Here is a 15,480-nt window from a genome sequence, read left to right as displayed (position 1 = left end):
ACAAGCAAACTACAAACTGTATGTCCAAAATGAAAGCATATTTTAAAAGAAAATGGTATATTTCTCACTAGAAATGTTGTCAAAATAAAAATTAGTCCTCAAAATATCTTGTTTTATGGGATATTCCACCGAAAAATGAACGTGCATCCCCCATGTTTTTTGCTTACGGCAGGCCAAACCTCCAAAGTCACGTGATCCTGAGAAGGCTCGTAGAAAATGAATAGAAAAATGAAACGTATCCCCCTCACAGTTTAGGGGGCGTTTTTGTAAAACTCTCACGCATTTCCATGTGGACAAATGTAGCTACTACACATTTTAGGATGAGACCGGGTTGTAATTTAGCTATAGTGCTAAAAAGAAATCTTGGATTATTTCCATTCTCTGATATTAAGGTTGAATAGTACTGGCTTCTAGCTCTACGCAGAGCTTTTTTATAATTTAATAGGTATGTTTCTAGGTATTCAGAGACTGCTCTGAACCGGAGCGGCACCATTCTCTTTCCAACTTACGGGTTTCTTGTTTAAGAGAACGAGTTTCAGCGTAAAACCATGGTGCTACTCGGTTTTGTCTGACGAACTTAGGTTTCAAGGGGGCAACAACATCGAGTGTACTCCTGAGGGATTGTAAGGCATCATTAACAAAGTGGTCATTTATACTAAGACTGATGCTTTGGGAGCTGGGGTCTGTCAGGTTGTTAAAGTTGCTACATCAATGTGGAAAAAGCCGTCACCCCTTCTGATCCAGTGCTGTGGCAGCCGTCTTTAGCATGATCATCCAGTTTTTTGCAAGTCACAGAAGTAAGCGGGTGTTTATGTCAAAGGACAGGATTTAATGCTAATTTATTGTAAAATTCTTTTTTTGTTGTTTTTTTTCCTCTCAGGGCAATTAAGCTTAAATAAAAAACAGCTTTTTTTTGGAAATTTAACATTTTGTCATGAAATGGCAAACTTTCTTTCCTGTTTTTCAGCAGGTGTGGGAAGGTGTGGCTGTGAATTACAATAGGCGGCAGACGTGAAATCCATTCATCCATTCTCTAAGCCTGCTGGGCCTACCTAGCAAGTGAAGGTCGAAGGCGGGGTACAATTGGCCAGTTGGCCAGTCCATCATAGAGACATGATTAATTTTCTATAGCTCCCCTTCCTCCGGTTTTCAAAAGTGGTCTGTCTATACCTGGACACAACAAACACACATTTTGCCATTCCATGTTTGTCTTCAGGTTGAACTTTTCATGGTTGCCATCTCTGTCTACATTGTGATACAAGTATACACCGTAACCCTTGTGCTATCCCAGGCACTTTAACGTTGGGAGTTGGGTCATCTAGACCCACTAGACCAGGGGTGTCAAACATACGGCCCACGGGCCGTATAGGGCCCGCCAGGTGGTTAAGTCCGGCCCACACATGAAAAGTAAAAATCATAAGGATGGTTTAAAAAGAAAGCAAGTTTCTAGTCTATTCCTGAGGCGAGTTATGATTTTTTAAAGAAATAACCGAAATGCGCAATTCCACCACTAGGGGGAGCAAAGGAAAGGCAAAACAGGTGAAACAGCAAATCTCTGCACGTGCCAAAAGCGAAACATAACAGCTCTGTGTAGCACCTTTGTCACCGGAAGCTACCAATTAATATGAATATGCAGCTTAATAGCTAATGGGCTAGAGATCAGAGGTCTAGTTATCGTCTCAAGGAGGGAGGGGCAGGAGACTGGAATTGTTCATGGATTAGTAGCACCTTTAATGACTTGTACAGATGATTTACAGTGATAAATAGTGAAACATAGAATGGCCATTCAAACATATATATACAAAAGCACTTCAAGAAGTAAACACATCAGCATTACTATACTCTTGTTAAGATAGCCTTTGTCAGAGGGGAAGAGTCCAGTTTCTCTTTAACTGCACCACACAGGGAGAAAATGTTCAAAGAAGACTCGCCCACCGTTCAGAGGATATCCATAGCGGCTCAAGGAAGCCGTTGCGGTGGGGAGAGTCAAATGAAGGTCTGTCGAACCGTTCAGGGAAACAGCAGAAAACTGTGCTTTGACTTATGAGGGAAAGACAAGAAGAAACAAAAACCCTCTACCGGCCCGGAGGGAGGACGCGGCTCTTCTTAGTGTTCAGATTCCAAGGTCTAGCTCGCCACCTGGACCCGGCCTGGATAACAGGACCAAAGCCACAGGAAATCGCGTGTTAACACGTCAAAAACAATATAAAACATCATAACATATAGTGTGCACACAAAAATCATAAACACAGCACTAGCTGTGCTACATTCATGTAAAGACAAAGACAAAACATTAAACATATTAACATAACATATACCCATACTGAATGTACAATATTCGGGTCATACTATGAGTCATTATGCTTGGATATGATAGGTAACATTTAACGTTAACCACATCTGATACACAGTAGCAGCTAAAGCTACGTTAGCAAACAAATAGACAACTCACCAGATTCCGCCAACCACATATTACCAACGCTTTTATGTATGGTGGAACTGTGGACCGGATAGAGGGCTCCTATGACAACATGTTACCACATTAATCACTTAGCGGAAAATGGTGGTTAACGAGATGTAAATTCCGACCGATACCGTACCGCTCATGTAGCTTCCCCGCCGCGTCTTAAACCATTGATTCCCTGCACCCTAATAAGCGTACGCGACTGGTCGCGCCGTATCACGTGATGTCCTGATGACACGAGAAGCTTGGCCGTGATTGGCCAACTAGCCCACGTGAGGGAGTGACGTCGAAGGGGAAACAGAAGGTGACGAGAAATGCGCAGAAAGGAAACTAACAGACGGTTAAGGCAAAACAAAGTAGGTAAAACCACCTGGGCTACATCTGCGTCTAAGTAAAAAGCAGTTTGGTTACCTGAAGCCTCACCGCTGTTATATTGCTATAAAGATGATCATTAGAAACACACTAATGACCAAAATGTTGTCAAAAAGGGAAGTGGAGTGAAGAGATTTCCAGGAAAAATGGACAGTTTTTTTCTTTCTTTCACAAAGCTGAATGCAAAACCCCCATGCTTGTCATGTCATCAACAGGTTGCAGTGTTCAAAGAATATAACATTCAGCACCACTAAGAGACTTACCATAAAGAAAAGTTTCTGGATTGCTTCAGTGTCAGATGTAAAATATTCAGTCTGTATTGATTTGAATAGACCAACTTTTTTTTAATTGAAATTAATTTTATTCGAGATCCATTGGCCCCAAGTGATTAGGCTACTATGTTGGTTGAGGCATTTTTTCAAATTGAGTAACAAAAACTAAAACAAAGCTGTTATTTTGCTTTTAATGTTACCGGTCCGGCCCACTTGAGATCAGACGGGCTAAATGTGGCCCCTGAAGCAAAATGAGTTTGACACCCCTGAACTAGACAGTCCGCTGAACCTGTTTTCTTTAATGATTTGTGATCTTCACTGGTGTCCATGGATTACATGAAATCCTCTTCACCTTTGTCATGGTAGGGAGAACACGTCGATGCTAGGATCGGGTCATCTAGACCCCATAAGATAGCACAAGGGATAAATACAAATATTAAAAAAAACAGCCTTAAAGGTGCATGAACTTTTTTACATTTCAAACTTCTTTTTAACAACACAAATAGAAACAAAAAGAAAGTTTTATTTTTTTAATTTTTTTAGGGTAAACAGAATTGAACAACATGAACCAAAATCAACTTTTTCTTCATCTTGTGTCCCACAAGTCTTTGTTGAAAAGAAAAAAAAAACTTGATGTTTTTTTTATTTTATAAATCTTTTCATTTTATCAATGGAGAAAAAGGTAACGTTCCCAAATTTTTTCTGGCAAATAAAATAAGAATAAATAGCAGCAACATTGGAAAAGTATTCAGCAGTGCCACATCAGTGCTTATGTCTTCTTTAAAATCATGTTATTCCAAAGCTATTTGTGTGTGGGTTCCAAACACCAGGGTCAAGACCAAATCTGTACTCATTGACTATTCCTATTTCTGTTTCACAACAGAAACAAAAAAAATGGCAATTACAGAAGTATTTTATTATTATTTTCTATTAAAATATATATATATTTTTTTAAATTACCAAATATTAAAAAATCAATATAGTTTTGTTGTCTGCACACAAAAAACTCCATAGTCAAACAATCCAAGTTGGATTAGTTTTACCCAATTTCTTTTCTGGGTTATATTAACTCTGAATGAATGAATAAATTAGAAAAAAACAAATGTAAAAAGCATAAATTGGGTTGAACGAAACCACTACAACCCAAAAAAATTGCTCCAACAGGGACCGAAAAATATATTCCAGCATGAATAACCTGATAATTGGAGGAAAATGGTTGGATGGTTAATTTTAACAACAATTGCTTCATATCATCATCTGTGGTTTTATGATATGCTTCATATTTGATGATAGGTTCATTATATATGATTCAATCCGATTCACTGTCCTAAAATTGATCTTTAACTAAAACTTCAACCAGTGTGACTCAGACAGAAACACCTGGTACCGAACAGCACAGGGAAAGTTTTCCAGATTCTTGGATTTCTTCCAGATCATCAAGTGGAAATGAAATCTGTGTCCAAACCAACAAGTAAACTAGAATGAAAGTCAAATCCATTCACATGTTAGTGTCCTGAAGTTCAGCCCACTGTTGTTTGTCCACATCCAAAGAAGCCAAAGGGAACATTCTTAGAACATTCTAGACACTGGATGGTCACATGACTTTAGGCAAAGTCTGTCCACACATTGGACTGGAATGATGTCTTGATCATGTGTTGCTATCATCACGTGTGTGCTGTCAGCTCTGACGCACTTAATTGTTTTCACGTTACAGTAAAACAAACCTAACGTGCCTCAATCTAAATGGTATTTTCCAAAATCAATAGAATATAACTTGCCACAGACAGATTAATCTGGTTGGATCTTTGAAATATATAAATGGATTCATTGATTCAGTTGATTAATCCCATCCCTAATTGATGGATTTCATACAATCTTTTTTTTCTGTCAAACAAAACAAAACTGGTAAAATGACTTTTCCAATCTCTTAGGTTGTTATTTTAAAAATAAAATAAAAAACTAATCTTTTTTAATTTTTTAAAAAGTAAACGAATCCTCAAGGACTAAACATCATGTCACTTTGATTTCCAGTTAATAGGCATCCTTCCTTGGACTGCTTCCCCCGCGACCTGGTCTGGGATGAGTGGAAGTAACTAATGGATAGTTGATATAAAAGAAGGCAGTTTTTCTTCTAAGATGCCCTCTCTTTTCTTTCTTTTGAACTTTTTCCTACTTGAGCTCCTACTTTCTACGGGAAATGGAAAGAAAGCCCCTAGAACGTCTCTCAGTGGGTACAGTTACCTAAAAAGAAGTGTCTCTCTCAACCATCATTGAATTAATTTAGTTGTATCTCAAGACTGAAAGACCATTTAACAAAGCCTCTTTTGATTCTAAGTATTCTCTTAATGTTACTGCTTGTTGCAGCCGTTTTCAATTAATCCTCCTGCATTATGCATGATTGCATTAAACAATTCAATAAATTGATATGGAGTCTCTGGCAAAGTAAGGAACTCTGTTAATGGATTTAAAATGGACTCCGGGAAGAATTCATTATTTCACTTATTGTTCTAAAAGGGTAACACACAAGACCTGGGTGGCACTCTTTTTCTTTTTGACAATATATCTTTACTTTTATGTTTTTGCATTCATTCATAGCCCCTGCATTATTGTATCATTGTGCACCGTGGGGCTCGTATGCAACTCAAGCTGCTGTCCTTATGAAATGTTTGTTTTCTTTGGAAGCATGCAGTATAACACAAATGCCAAATCATGCAACGATATGCTGTCTAATCAAAGTTGTCACAAATGCCGCCAGAAATCTAGTTTATGAAAACTGGCGAGATGAAGATTCTAAACTCGACGGATTACTTTCTACTAAAGGTACATTTGTTCTACAAAAGGCTGCAATTTTGGATGAGTGGAACAGTGTTTGGAAGGAGGTTGTTCCAGGTGAAGGAAGGTTTCAGGTGTGGTTTGTGATAAGAGTGTGAGACCTAATGACAGTAAGACTCACTGTAAACCCTAACAGTTGTATTGGCTCATAACTATTAAGGTTACACAACTTAAATGTCATTTTGTAGTTGATTCAACTATAAAGTATTAAGTTCTATCAACATTTTTTCACATTTAACTTAACAGTGCTCAATATTTTAAAGCTTATTTGTATCTAGCACTCAAAAATTTTAAGATCCCTGAAGTAGCGTCATGACGTCATCACGTACTGGTGGGAGGGTCTTTCGTTTTCTCAATGTTAGCTCAGGAGGCCATGTTGGATTTGCCGGATGCGAGTATGCGACGTTTGAAATTGAAAGTCGAGCATTTCATTTTTCTGCAATGCATTGTGATTTCGCCCTGCTTCAAGACGCCCCAACCTCGTTTTTTTTTCCATCCGCCTCATCGCTGATGTTTACCTCGTGGCGGCGTCTTGTCTTCAGCCCTGATTTAATTTGGTAAGTATCGTTCACGGTTTATTATGAATGAAATGCTTTAAAAATGCTCTTATACTACCGTAAATGTGCTTTACTGTTTAAACATAGGTGTGTTACGATCGTTATAGAGCTTAATGTGACAAATGTTAGTTCGTGACGTCGTAGCAGACGTATGGCGAGCCAAACCCAAAATGCGTTTCTGCCCGTAAGTTACGACAGTGATGAGTTTTTTCAGAGGTAGAAATGATCTGTTATGCTGCAATCACACTAAACGTGATCTGCGTGTGAGATTCGCGTTGGAGACTTCTGTTTGTGGCTAAAGTTTGCTGCTGGACATTTGTCCAAAAGTGTCACTCAAAGCCTCTAACGGTTGTGTGGGAGGAGCTACCGCCAAAAGTTTTAAGTCTGGTGGCTACATGGAAGCATTGGGTTTTGAATGCAGCTTTAAGCTTTTAAATCACTGATCTCCGTTATAAAAAACGTTTTTGTAAAAATAAATTAATCAACGTGTTCCTGTTGTGTTCAGGTACCGAACTACAGAGTGTTCAGTGTTTCACCTCCAGTTAGACGCCAAGGCCAGCGAGGTAACTTGTCTCCTGATCAGTTATTTGTCTAGAGCTATTTAAAAAAACAAAAAATGCAATAGGTTGTGTAGTGCAATAAATGTTTTGATCAGAATATAATTGAAACATTTTTTTTACCATTGAAAAATCTCTTTTGGTCTTTTTTCAGATACTGAACTTCAGAGAGTTCACCAGAAAGTCACCATTTCACCAGGAAAGAGCTGTCAATAGGTGACTTTTATACTTAGGGTATTTAATATATTCATCCTGAACTATTACCATTATTAGATTTATACGGCAGCATGGAAACATTTATGCACATTTTAACTAGCCAAAGGTCTAAATAGAGTTGAAATTATTTACAATTTAACTAAACATATTTAGATTGCAGGCTGAAGGTGGCACAATGGAATGGAGGTGCAAGTTGTGTTCTGCTACTTGAGCAATATGCAGTACTACATATACCGTAATTTCCGGACTACAAGCCGCTACTTTTTTCCTGCTCTTACAGCCTTGCGGCTTATTCAGTGACGCGGCTAATTTATGGATTTAATTGGCAGCCGCCATGTACGTACTTTCGAACTCAGTGAATAGTTTGAATTCTCTTTCTAACACCAAGCACAAGGCATTTTTATTCAACACACCTCTTAGCAGCCAAACAGCATGGACTTGACTTCAGGTCTTAGACACTTCAGTCATGGTTCAACAAAAAGAAACACGCATGCCCGGCCGCATCCCAGAATCCTTTGGGGCCATTAGACCCAACGTGCACGTGATCGCCGCTACATTATGATGCAGCTTTCAAGTTAAAAGCAATCGTTAAAAGCAGCGTAAAAAAGTCCACCGTCACCAACGGGTTTGGAAAAGCCGGTTTGCTGCGTGACGGAGAGAACAGCGCATGGAGTGAATTTACACTCCATTTACGGTTTCTAAGGAAACCGTAAAAGCGGAATTTTGCTTTGAAAAACTCACAGCCTCCGTGTGAGCTGGAGACATCTTCTCCTGCTGATTGAGCTGCGGGGCCGATGGCAGTCTGAAGGCTCCCACACGTAACAACGCACCCGCCCCTCATACACAAAACGTACAGTATTAAATCCGATTGCTTTGCACAGAAACGATTTGCTCCATCCACCGGCGCAACGGGGACGAAGGGCTCCTCCTTGAAGCTGCCCTGGCCGTGCACACGACTCCCTGTCAATGCTTTTCTCTAACCCTTTAATATTGATTGAGATTTTATCGAGTGACATAATAAATAGGCAATTGTTTGTAGTTTGTAAACTGAGTGATATTTTTAAATGGTTTTAAGAATGAGACGGAAGATGAAAGGCGAACATCAGGGACTCCTGATTGGATGGCGCGGGAACCTTTTCGTTTACCTTTTCTGCTCCTGATCCATCATTATATGATTAAAGAAAAATGAAGCTTTAGTCTTAAATTATTTTATAAATGTCCTCCATTTTCAGAAAAAATGCTAAAGAACTTTTTAAAAACAATTTAATTGGAGTTGGTCCTTAAAATATCACAGCCAGTTGATTAAAAGCTAACAGAATGTTAGCATGAAAAGATTCCTATTGACAGATGGCAGGAATGTCAGTTTTGGACATTAGTGTGATGAATATCTTTGAGGGTCTGAACTCATCTGTGTTTTTTGTTTTGTATTTTCCAGAATACCAGACCTCACAGACACCGCTGTGGTTCTCCTCTCAGTTGTCGTGGTGACGCTCCTGATGCTGCCGTCAGTGGTCCCACAGATCTGGCTGACTAATCTCTTCTAACTCTTCGGGGACATCTATGCTCTGGACCTACAGCACCCCAAAAAACTTGAACTTGCCTTCATATTTATTCAGAACGCTGTCATGAGCCTTGAGGACAGCAAACCACTGAAAGGACATTTATTGACGCTGAAGAATGTTTCGTTGAGTGAGTCTCCCAGAATGGACTATTTGTTGGTTTAAGTGTTATGCTACTAATGTGTTTTGTTGTGATCATTTGATTTTCTGCTGTACAATACAAAACACACTTTTTGTCAATATGTTGTGTTGCACTCTTACAATGCAGTTTTATTTCACTGATTGTTTCATCCTCTTGATATTTGTGCTTTTTTTTTTTTTTAAAAGAGCAATTAAAAAAAGTCTATTAAGCAATCACTATTGTGTGGCTTTCATGTTTGTTGGTTTTTATCAATGTTAGCTTTTAAAATGTTGTTGTGGGGCAGGATCAATACCTCTGTTTAGAATACATTTCAAGTCCAAACATTTTAAGCTGAAGAATTTTAAATATTTTCAATGCTACACATTTAATGAGTTAGATAATTTATAAAACATTTGAGTGAATTTTACATATTTTATGAGTTGAGTAATATTATAAAAATATAGTTAGTTAAAGTGTTTTTTTTAGTTGGAAAAAATTAAAAACTTTGAGTAAATAATCGCTCTTTTATAAGTTGAGGAATCTTAATATTTTTAATATGAAATGATACAAATTTAAGCCAACTGACAATATAAATTTTAATAAATGTTAACTTAAAAGTTTTAATAATATAACTTAAAAACTATTGTGTAATCTGTTACAAAATAATTTTTAAGTTCTGTCAACTCGTTAGGGTTTACAGTGCTGTGGTGAGAGCAGCCATGTTGGTTTTGACACAGAAGGCAGAGGTGGATGTGGATGTGGCAGCGCTGAAGATTTTGAGGTTCTCTTAGGGAATGATGAGGATAGTCAGGAGTACATCCATCAGAGGAACAAATCATGATCGATGTTTTGGAAATGAATGCAAAATAACAGATTGAAATGATTTATGATGAATTATGATGGTAGAAAGATGGCGGGGTTGAAGCTACTTGGATGACCAAAGAGGAGCTTCATGGATGCAGTGCAGGAGGACATGGTTGGTGTGAGTGAGGAGGATTTAGGTGGAGGCGGATGATTTTTAGGGATCGACCTCTGATTGGAAGATTGCAGGTTCGATATTCACCATGCCCGCCTAAATGTCGAAGTGTCCTTGGGCAAGGCACTGAACCCTACCTTGCCTCTGGTGGAAGGTTGGCGGCGCCAGTGTTTGGCAGCCACCAGTGTGTGAATGTGTGTGTGAATGGGACTGTAAAGCGCTTTGGGCCTTCAAGGAAGGTAAAAAGTGCTATATAAGTATACGCCATTATCATCTAGGGTTAGGGCATGAACATGAAACAGAGGGAGTGGGAACATGGCATCCTTAAAAAATGAGTTTACTCACAACAGGCCCTCCTGGCATAAATAACGATTCAAATAAAAAAGCTTTTCCTTCTGGAAATGATTACCGTGATGCCAACTGGCACAGGCAGATGCAGGATGGTAATAAAGTGAAAATAAAAAAGGGGTGACAAATGTGTCGAGTCTAGACTACCACATAGTTTCTCTTCCAGGACACCAAGTGCTCCAGCTTTCTGGCTTCTCATCATATTGCCACTGTCTGTGCACCTTCCTCCACCTCTCTCCTTCTTTTTTCTAGTATTGTCTACATCCTCTTTTGCTGCACGTTAGCTATTAAGTCGTATAACTGTCAAAGAGCCTGTGGGTTGCCTGCAGCAATATACATTACTGTACCCCACTGGATGCTTGAAGTTCCAGACATGCAGTCAAATGGCAAATAAATCAAAAGATACTAACACTTTGCTGGAATGCACCACAATAATAAGTCAGTGATTGCTTGCACTGATCCTAATGATAATCTCTTTTATTTTTGTTTTATTTTTGTTTAAAATAAAACCACAACATGACTCCTACAGACTTGTGCTCTGGAGAATATCTCATAAGACAGCTTTGATACATATTTGTATTCTTTTGTTTGTGTTGTTTCGTATGCCAGCTTTTCTAAATGGATTCCTGTTTATGTTGCTTTTGTTAATGAATAATAATGAGTTAAATCTTTTTTTTGTGTGTGTTTAGGTACACTATCCAAATGTATTACTTTTAATTTAAGAAAAAGTTCTATCTAAAAGGAATTAAAACATACGACGGAGTTTTAGGGCCAGTTTACAAAAAAAAAAAAAAATAATAATTAACAATGAACCATGCAATATAAAAGGTTTGTTAAAATATAACGCCTTCTTGTTGCACCTTAATACTATCTTGTTTTTTACTATAAACTACAAATTAATTGATAAAAACATAAGCGTAGCATCTTAAGGGCTCATTTTAGTCCCAAATTAGCCTTACAAAGACAAACTACAACAAAAAAGATTTTATATAACCTACATGCATACTAATCATTTGTTTAATTCCGGGCACTACGTCAAGGTACTGGCCTCTTTGTTTTTCCAGTGGCTTCCGCCTCTTCAGGTCACATGGACTAAGCGCCCCCTCCTTTTATGACCTTTCCTCTCCGTTGCCACGGAGACAAGGAGCCCTTAAAGCTATTTGCATAGTCTTTTCCACAGTCTGCTCGCAAAAACCGGCTCCCACCATCCAGTTAATATTAGTCCTGATGCCAAGTAAAGTTTTCAAGGAATACCAGTTGAGCCTGGTTTGTGCAACACAATGACAGTTGTGTTTTGCAATTTGCATTATCAGATTACTTGGTGTCAAAGAATGATTTGTTAACGTTTTCCAAGCCGGATTGATGTCTGCAAGACAGTCGGTGTAGAGCAAGATTTCTCAACCGTTCTATGTGTCAACTCCAGAAGCTGAGCTTTAGGCAATATACCAAAATCAAAAATTAATGGCCTGTTTTTCTGTGTACAATAAATTAATGATGATTTTTTAACAAATAAACCCTGACAAGCTCAGTGGGATATTTCTGACCACTTTTAGATGACGTTTTGCCACTGCTGTGAAAATTGTGCTTCACACAAAATACTAAAAACACTGCAGTGTTTATACACAGACACAAGGTTAACACAGTTCCCCTTTTGTGGCTTTTTTTCTTTTTCTTTTTGGTGTTCTCTGTCCGGACTAGCTAAAGAGCATTGTCCATCAATGTCCTCTGTACCGGGTCTCCTGTACATTACACAATGTGTTCAGTTAGCTAAATTTACACAAATTTTTTTCGATACTTGTTTTTTCCACTTTTTTATTACTGGACAGATTTTTCGATGTAAGTTTGAACTTTGAGAGAGTTAAAACAAGAAAATATGAATATTATTATGTCTCCATCTTTATAGGTCCAACTTCTTAAGCCGTATCGAGCATGTAAGATGAGATTGCAAACTGGATCCTCTTTTAATGTTCTTTTGGAGACAAATAAATATAAATACAAATAAAAACTGGTAGATTAATCGAAACAAATGATGCATTTGCAGCTACAAGTCATACATAAAACTGGGATAGCGTTACAAATGCAGATACAAACCAGACATACTCCAATATGTGGACTCAAATCTAAACAGTTCACAAGCTAATTCCAACAGGCAGCAAAAAAAGCTAATAATTAACTTGTATCCCTTGAGGCAACACCAAGAAAGCAAAAGAAAAGTGCAGCATTTTTCCTGTAATTGTTGTGTAACAAAGCACAAGCCAAGATTCCCTCCTTCAGACAGATCGTGCATAGAAACTTGACCGAAGCAATACATTCATAGCAAAGAGCATAATGGAGTTGAAAGCATGTGGGTCATTTCAAGCTCTCATTTTGAAATATAAATGTTCTACAGATTATAGTATATTAAGATGTTAGTGTAATTTGAATACACTGGAGGCTCACATTTGATACACTACGCTCAATGCTCTTGATCTTTTATTGAGCCCTGCAGTCAGAATATAAAAAGGGTAGTCGCACTAAAACAAAAAGAATGTAGCTTTTACTAAATCTCTTGAAGTATGTCACAGTTTAGTGCAGCGTTTATCATGTAACACTCTGTGGAACTAATTCTAAAATGTGTTAGCTGCTGCAGTGAGTGGGCTGTTGGGGATAATAGATTGTCTGGCCAAAGGTTAAGAACTGAAACACCAAGACCCCCCTGACCAAGCGGTTTCAGCGATTTGCAGATGTTAGCCAACTGTTTAAATTAAATGTCCAGAGTAAAAGCATGAGGTCATCTTGCTTTTTATCATATTCTCTAGTCTGTCCATCTGTAAATGGCTTTCATACCCTGTGAATGTTTTTTTAACCGTCTATCTGGTGTGACACACTGTGACTCAGGCTGGCTGATTCACTGAGTTGGAGAAAATATCCCCTGCTAGTTGTGTGGTGAAGGATAGGCATCACAGAAACAAGTATGGGTCATTTGAAAGTGTGTATGTTAATAAAAACAAGTGTTAATATGTAAAATAGAGTAGGAGACTGTTCTTTGAAGATTATTTCTAGAGTTATCAAAGACAAAAGCCTCAAGGGTTTATATTTTTAAGAATTTAACAAAAACTGTGTGGGGTTTGATGGCGATATGACACAGGTTTAGTGCATCCAAACATCTGCTGATGCAGGAAGAGATCATCTCTTATTAAGAAGATTAAACCGTTTTTTTTCTTAATCAAGATTTAATTGTTCTGATCTTAAAAGATACAAATTTTAATGAATCAAATCAGTTTTTAAAAGTAAGCTATATGCTAAGAGCGAACGTGACATTGACTCCCTGATCCACACCACCAGGATCTTCAGTACTGACATTGGGATGTCATTCGAGCTCGAGAAATGCAGCCGGATGGTGACAAAGAGAGGCAAGGTAGTCCACACAGGAGGGGTCTCACTCCCAGAAGGAACAATAGCAGACATTGAGGACAGTTACAAGTACCTCGGAATTCCGCAGGCAAATGGCAACCTGGAGCAGGCAACAAGGAAAGCTGCAACAGCTAAATACCTCCAACGAGTAAGGCCCCAACTGACAGTGTGCTCAGTGAATGTCTCAGACAATGGAGCGCAGAGGATACAATGCTGGAGGACAGATCCTCATGGGAGGACAAACCCCTGCATGGGATGTACCACCGGACCATAACTGAAGTGGCTGATGTCAAGAAGTCCTACCAATGGCTAGAAAGGGCTGGCCTACAGGACAGCACTGAAGCGCTCATCCTGGCAGCTCAGGAACAAACCCTGAGCACCAGAGCCATAGAGGCTCAGATCTACCACACCAGACAAGACCCAAGGTGTAGGCTGTGCGAAGAGGCGCCTGAAATAATCCAGCACATAACTGCAGGGTGTAAGATGCTGGCAGGTAAAGCATACATGGAGCGCCACAATCAAGTGGCTGGAATAATATACAGGAACATGTGTGCAGAATATGGACTGGAAACCCCAAGGTCAAAATGGGAAACACCCCTGAAGGTGGTAGAGAATGAGAGGGCAAAGATGCTGTGGGACTTCCAGATCCAGACTGATAGGATGATAATGGCGAAGCAACCAGACATTGTAGTGGTGGATAAAGAACAGAGGAAAGCCGTTGTGGTGGATGTGGCAGTGCCAAGCGATGGGAACATCAGGAAGAAAGAACATGAGAAACTGGAGAAATACCAGGGACTCAAAGAAGAACTGGAGAAAGCCTGGAAAGTGAAGGTGACAGTGGTGCCTGTGGTAATTGGAGCACTCGGGGCAGTAACCCCCAAGCTGGAAGAGTGGCTACAACAGATACCTGGAAAGACCTCAGACCTCTCAGTCCAGAAAAGCGCAGTGCTAGGAACAGCTAAGATACATATATGTGTCCAAATTCAAAATTTGAATGAAAAATAGCATCTCTTATATGTATTTGTAACTTAGTCAAAGTGTTGTTTAAATCCAACCAAAATTAGTTCGAAACTTAACAGATGTTTTGATTGAAAAATCAGATTTATTTGTGGACTCGTAAAGGAAAATATAATCATTTCAGTCCGTTTGGCAGGGATACTCAGCTCAAGCCTTTTATATCTGCTGCCAAGAGGACACCCAGTGTTCGATTAGCTGTTGGGTATAAACCTCTCAGGTTGGGAGTGTCAAGGATTACACAACAATACAGCAACACTACACAGGCAACAGCAAAAGTGTTGTTAGTGAATGACTACAAAAGAGACTGAGCCTGTATAAAGTAGAAAAGAAAAAGGATCTATTGCTGGTGGAATATGGAAAATAAAAAAGAATGGGGTGTTCTGTGGTCAGAGTGAATCAATTAGCAAACCAATAGTTAGTCCATAGAGGACTTAGATGTTTATCATTTTTGATGCATGCATTAGTGTGTTGGTCAAACAGATAATTTAATTAATAAGAAAAATGGAAAACATTTATGATGTTATGTTTACTGTATCGTCTGCATTATAAGACACACCGTCAATAAATGGTCAATTTTCAAACTAATGTCATATATAATGCACATTGATCTTTGTGAGAGTCAGAGATAAGTCTGTCAGTCAGTCAGACTTTATTAACTTTATTCACAGTAACTAGAACTTATTTGTAACACGCTACAGGTAAGCGCTTTCACAACACGTCACTCCCAACCTTGCAACACTTAAAAAACTGTCTGATACCGCTAGTACAAACATTACTGTGACTAATGTCTTAGTAA

General features: G+C 38.7%; 1 protein-coding gene and 1 long non-coding RNA gene across 2 annotated transcripts; one reads left to right on the top strand and one right to left on the bottom strand.

Annotated features, from left to right (window-relative positions):
* Window positions 1-1,707: 1,707 nt before the first annotated feature.
* LOC105356735 (uncharacterized) lies at window positions 1,708-2,728 on the bottom strand. The gene is made up of 3 exons (XR_013652811.1): window positions 2,601-2,728; window positions 2,453-2,521; window positions 1,708-2,150 (listed from the first exon to the last, which is right to left on the bottom strand). It is a non-coding gene; the product is annotated as an uncharacterized LOC105356735 (long non-coding RNA).
* A 3,423-nt stretch (window positions 2,729-6,151) lies between these two features.
* On the top strand, window positions 6,152-9,644 carry LOC144988820 (uncharacterized). The gene is made up of 4 exons (XM_078939820.1): window positions 6,152-6,497; window positions 7,003-7,060; window positions 7,209-7,270; window positions 8,706-9,644. Exons 1-4 carry the CDS (start codon window positions 6,253-6,255, stop codon window positions 8,812-8,814), a joined length of 474 nt encoding a protein of 157 aa, XP_078795946.1. The 5' UTR covers window positions 6,152-6,252; the 3' UTR covers window positions 8,815-9,644.
* The last annotated feature ends 5,836 nt before the right edge of the window (window positions 9,645-15,480 follow it).

Source organism: Oryzias latipes, chromosome 21, assembly GCF_053564925.1.
Source record: "Oryzias latipes strain Hd-rR chromosome 21, Olatipes_Hd-rR_3.1".
NCBI lineage: Eukaryota > Metazoa > Chordata > Actinopteri > Beloniformes > Adrianichthyidae > Oryzias > Oryzias latipes.
This window is presented reverse-complemented; position numbering and strand designations above follow the sequence as displayed.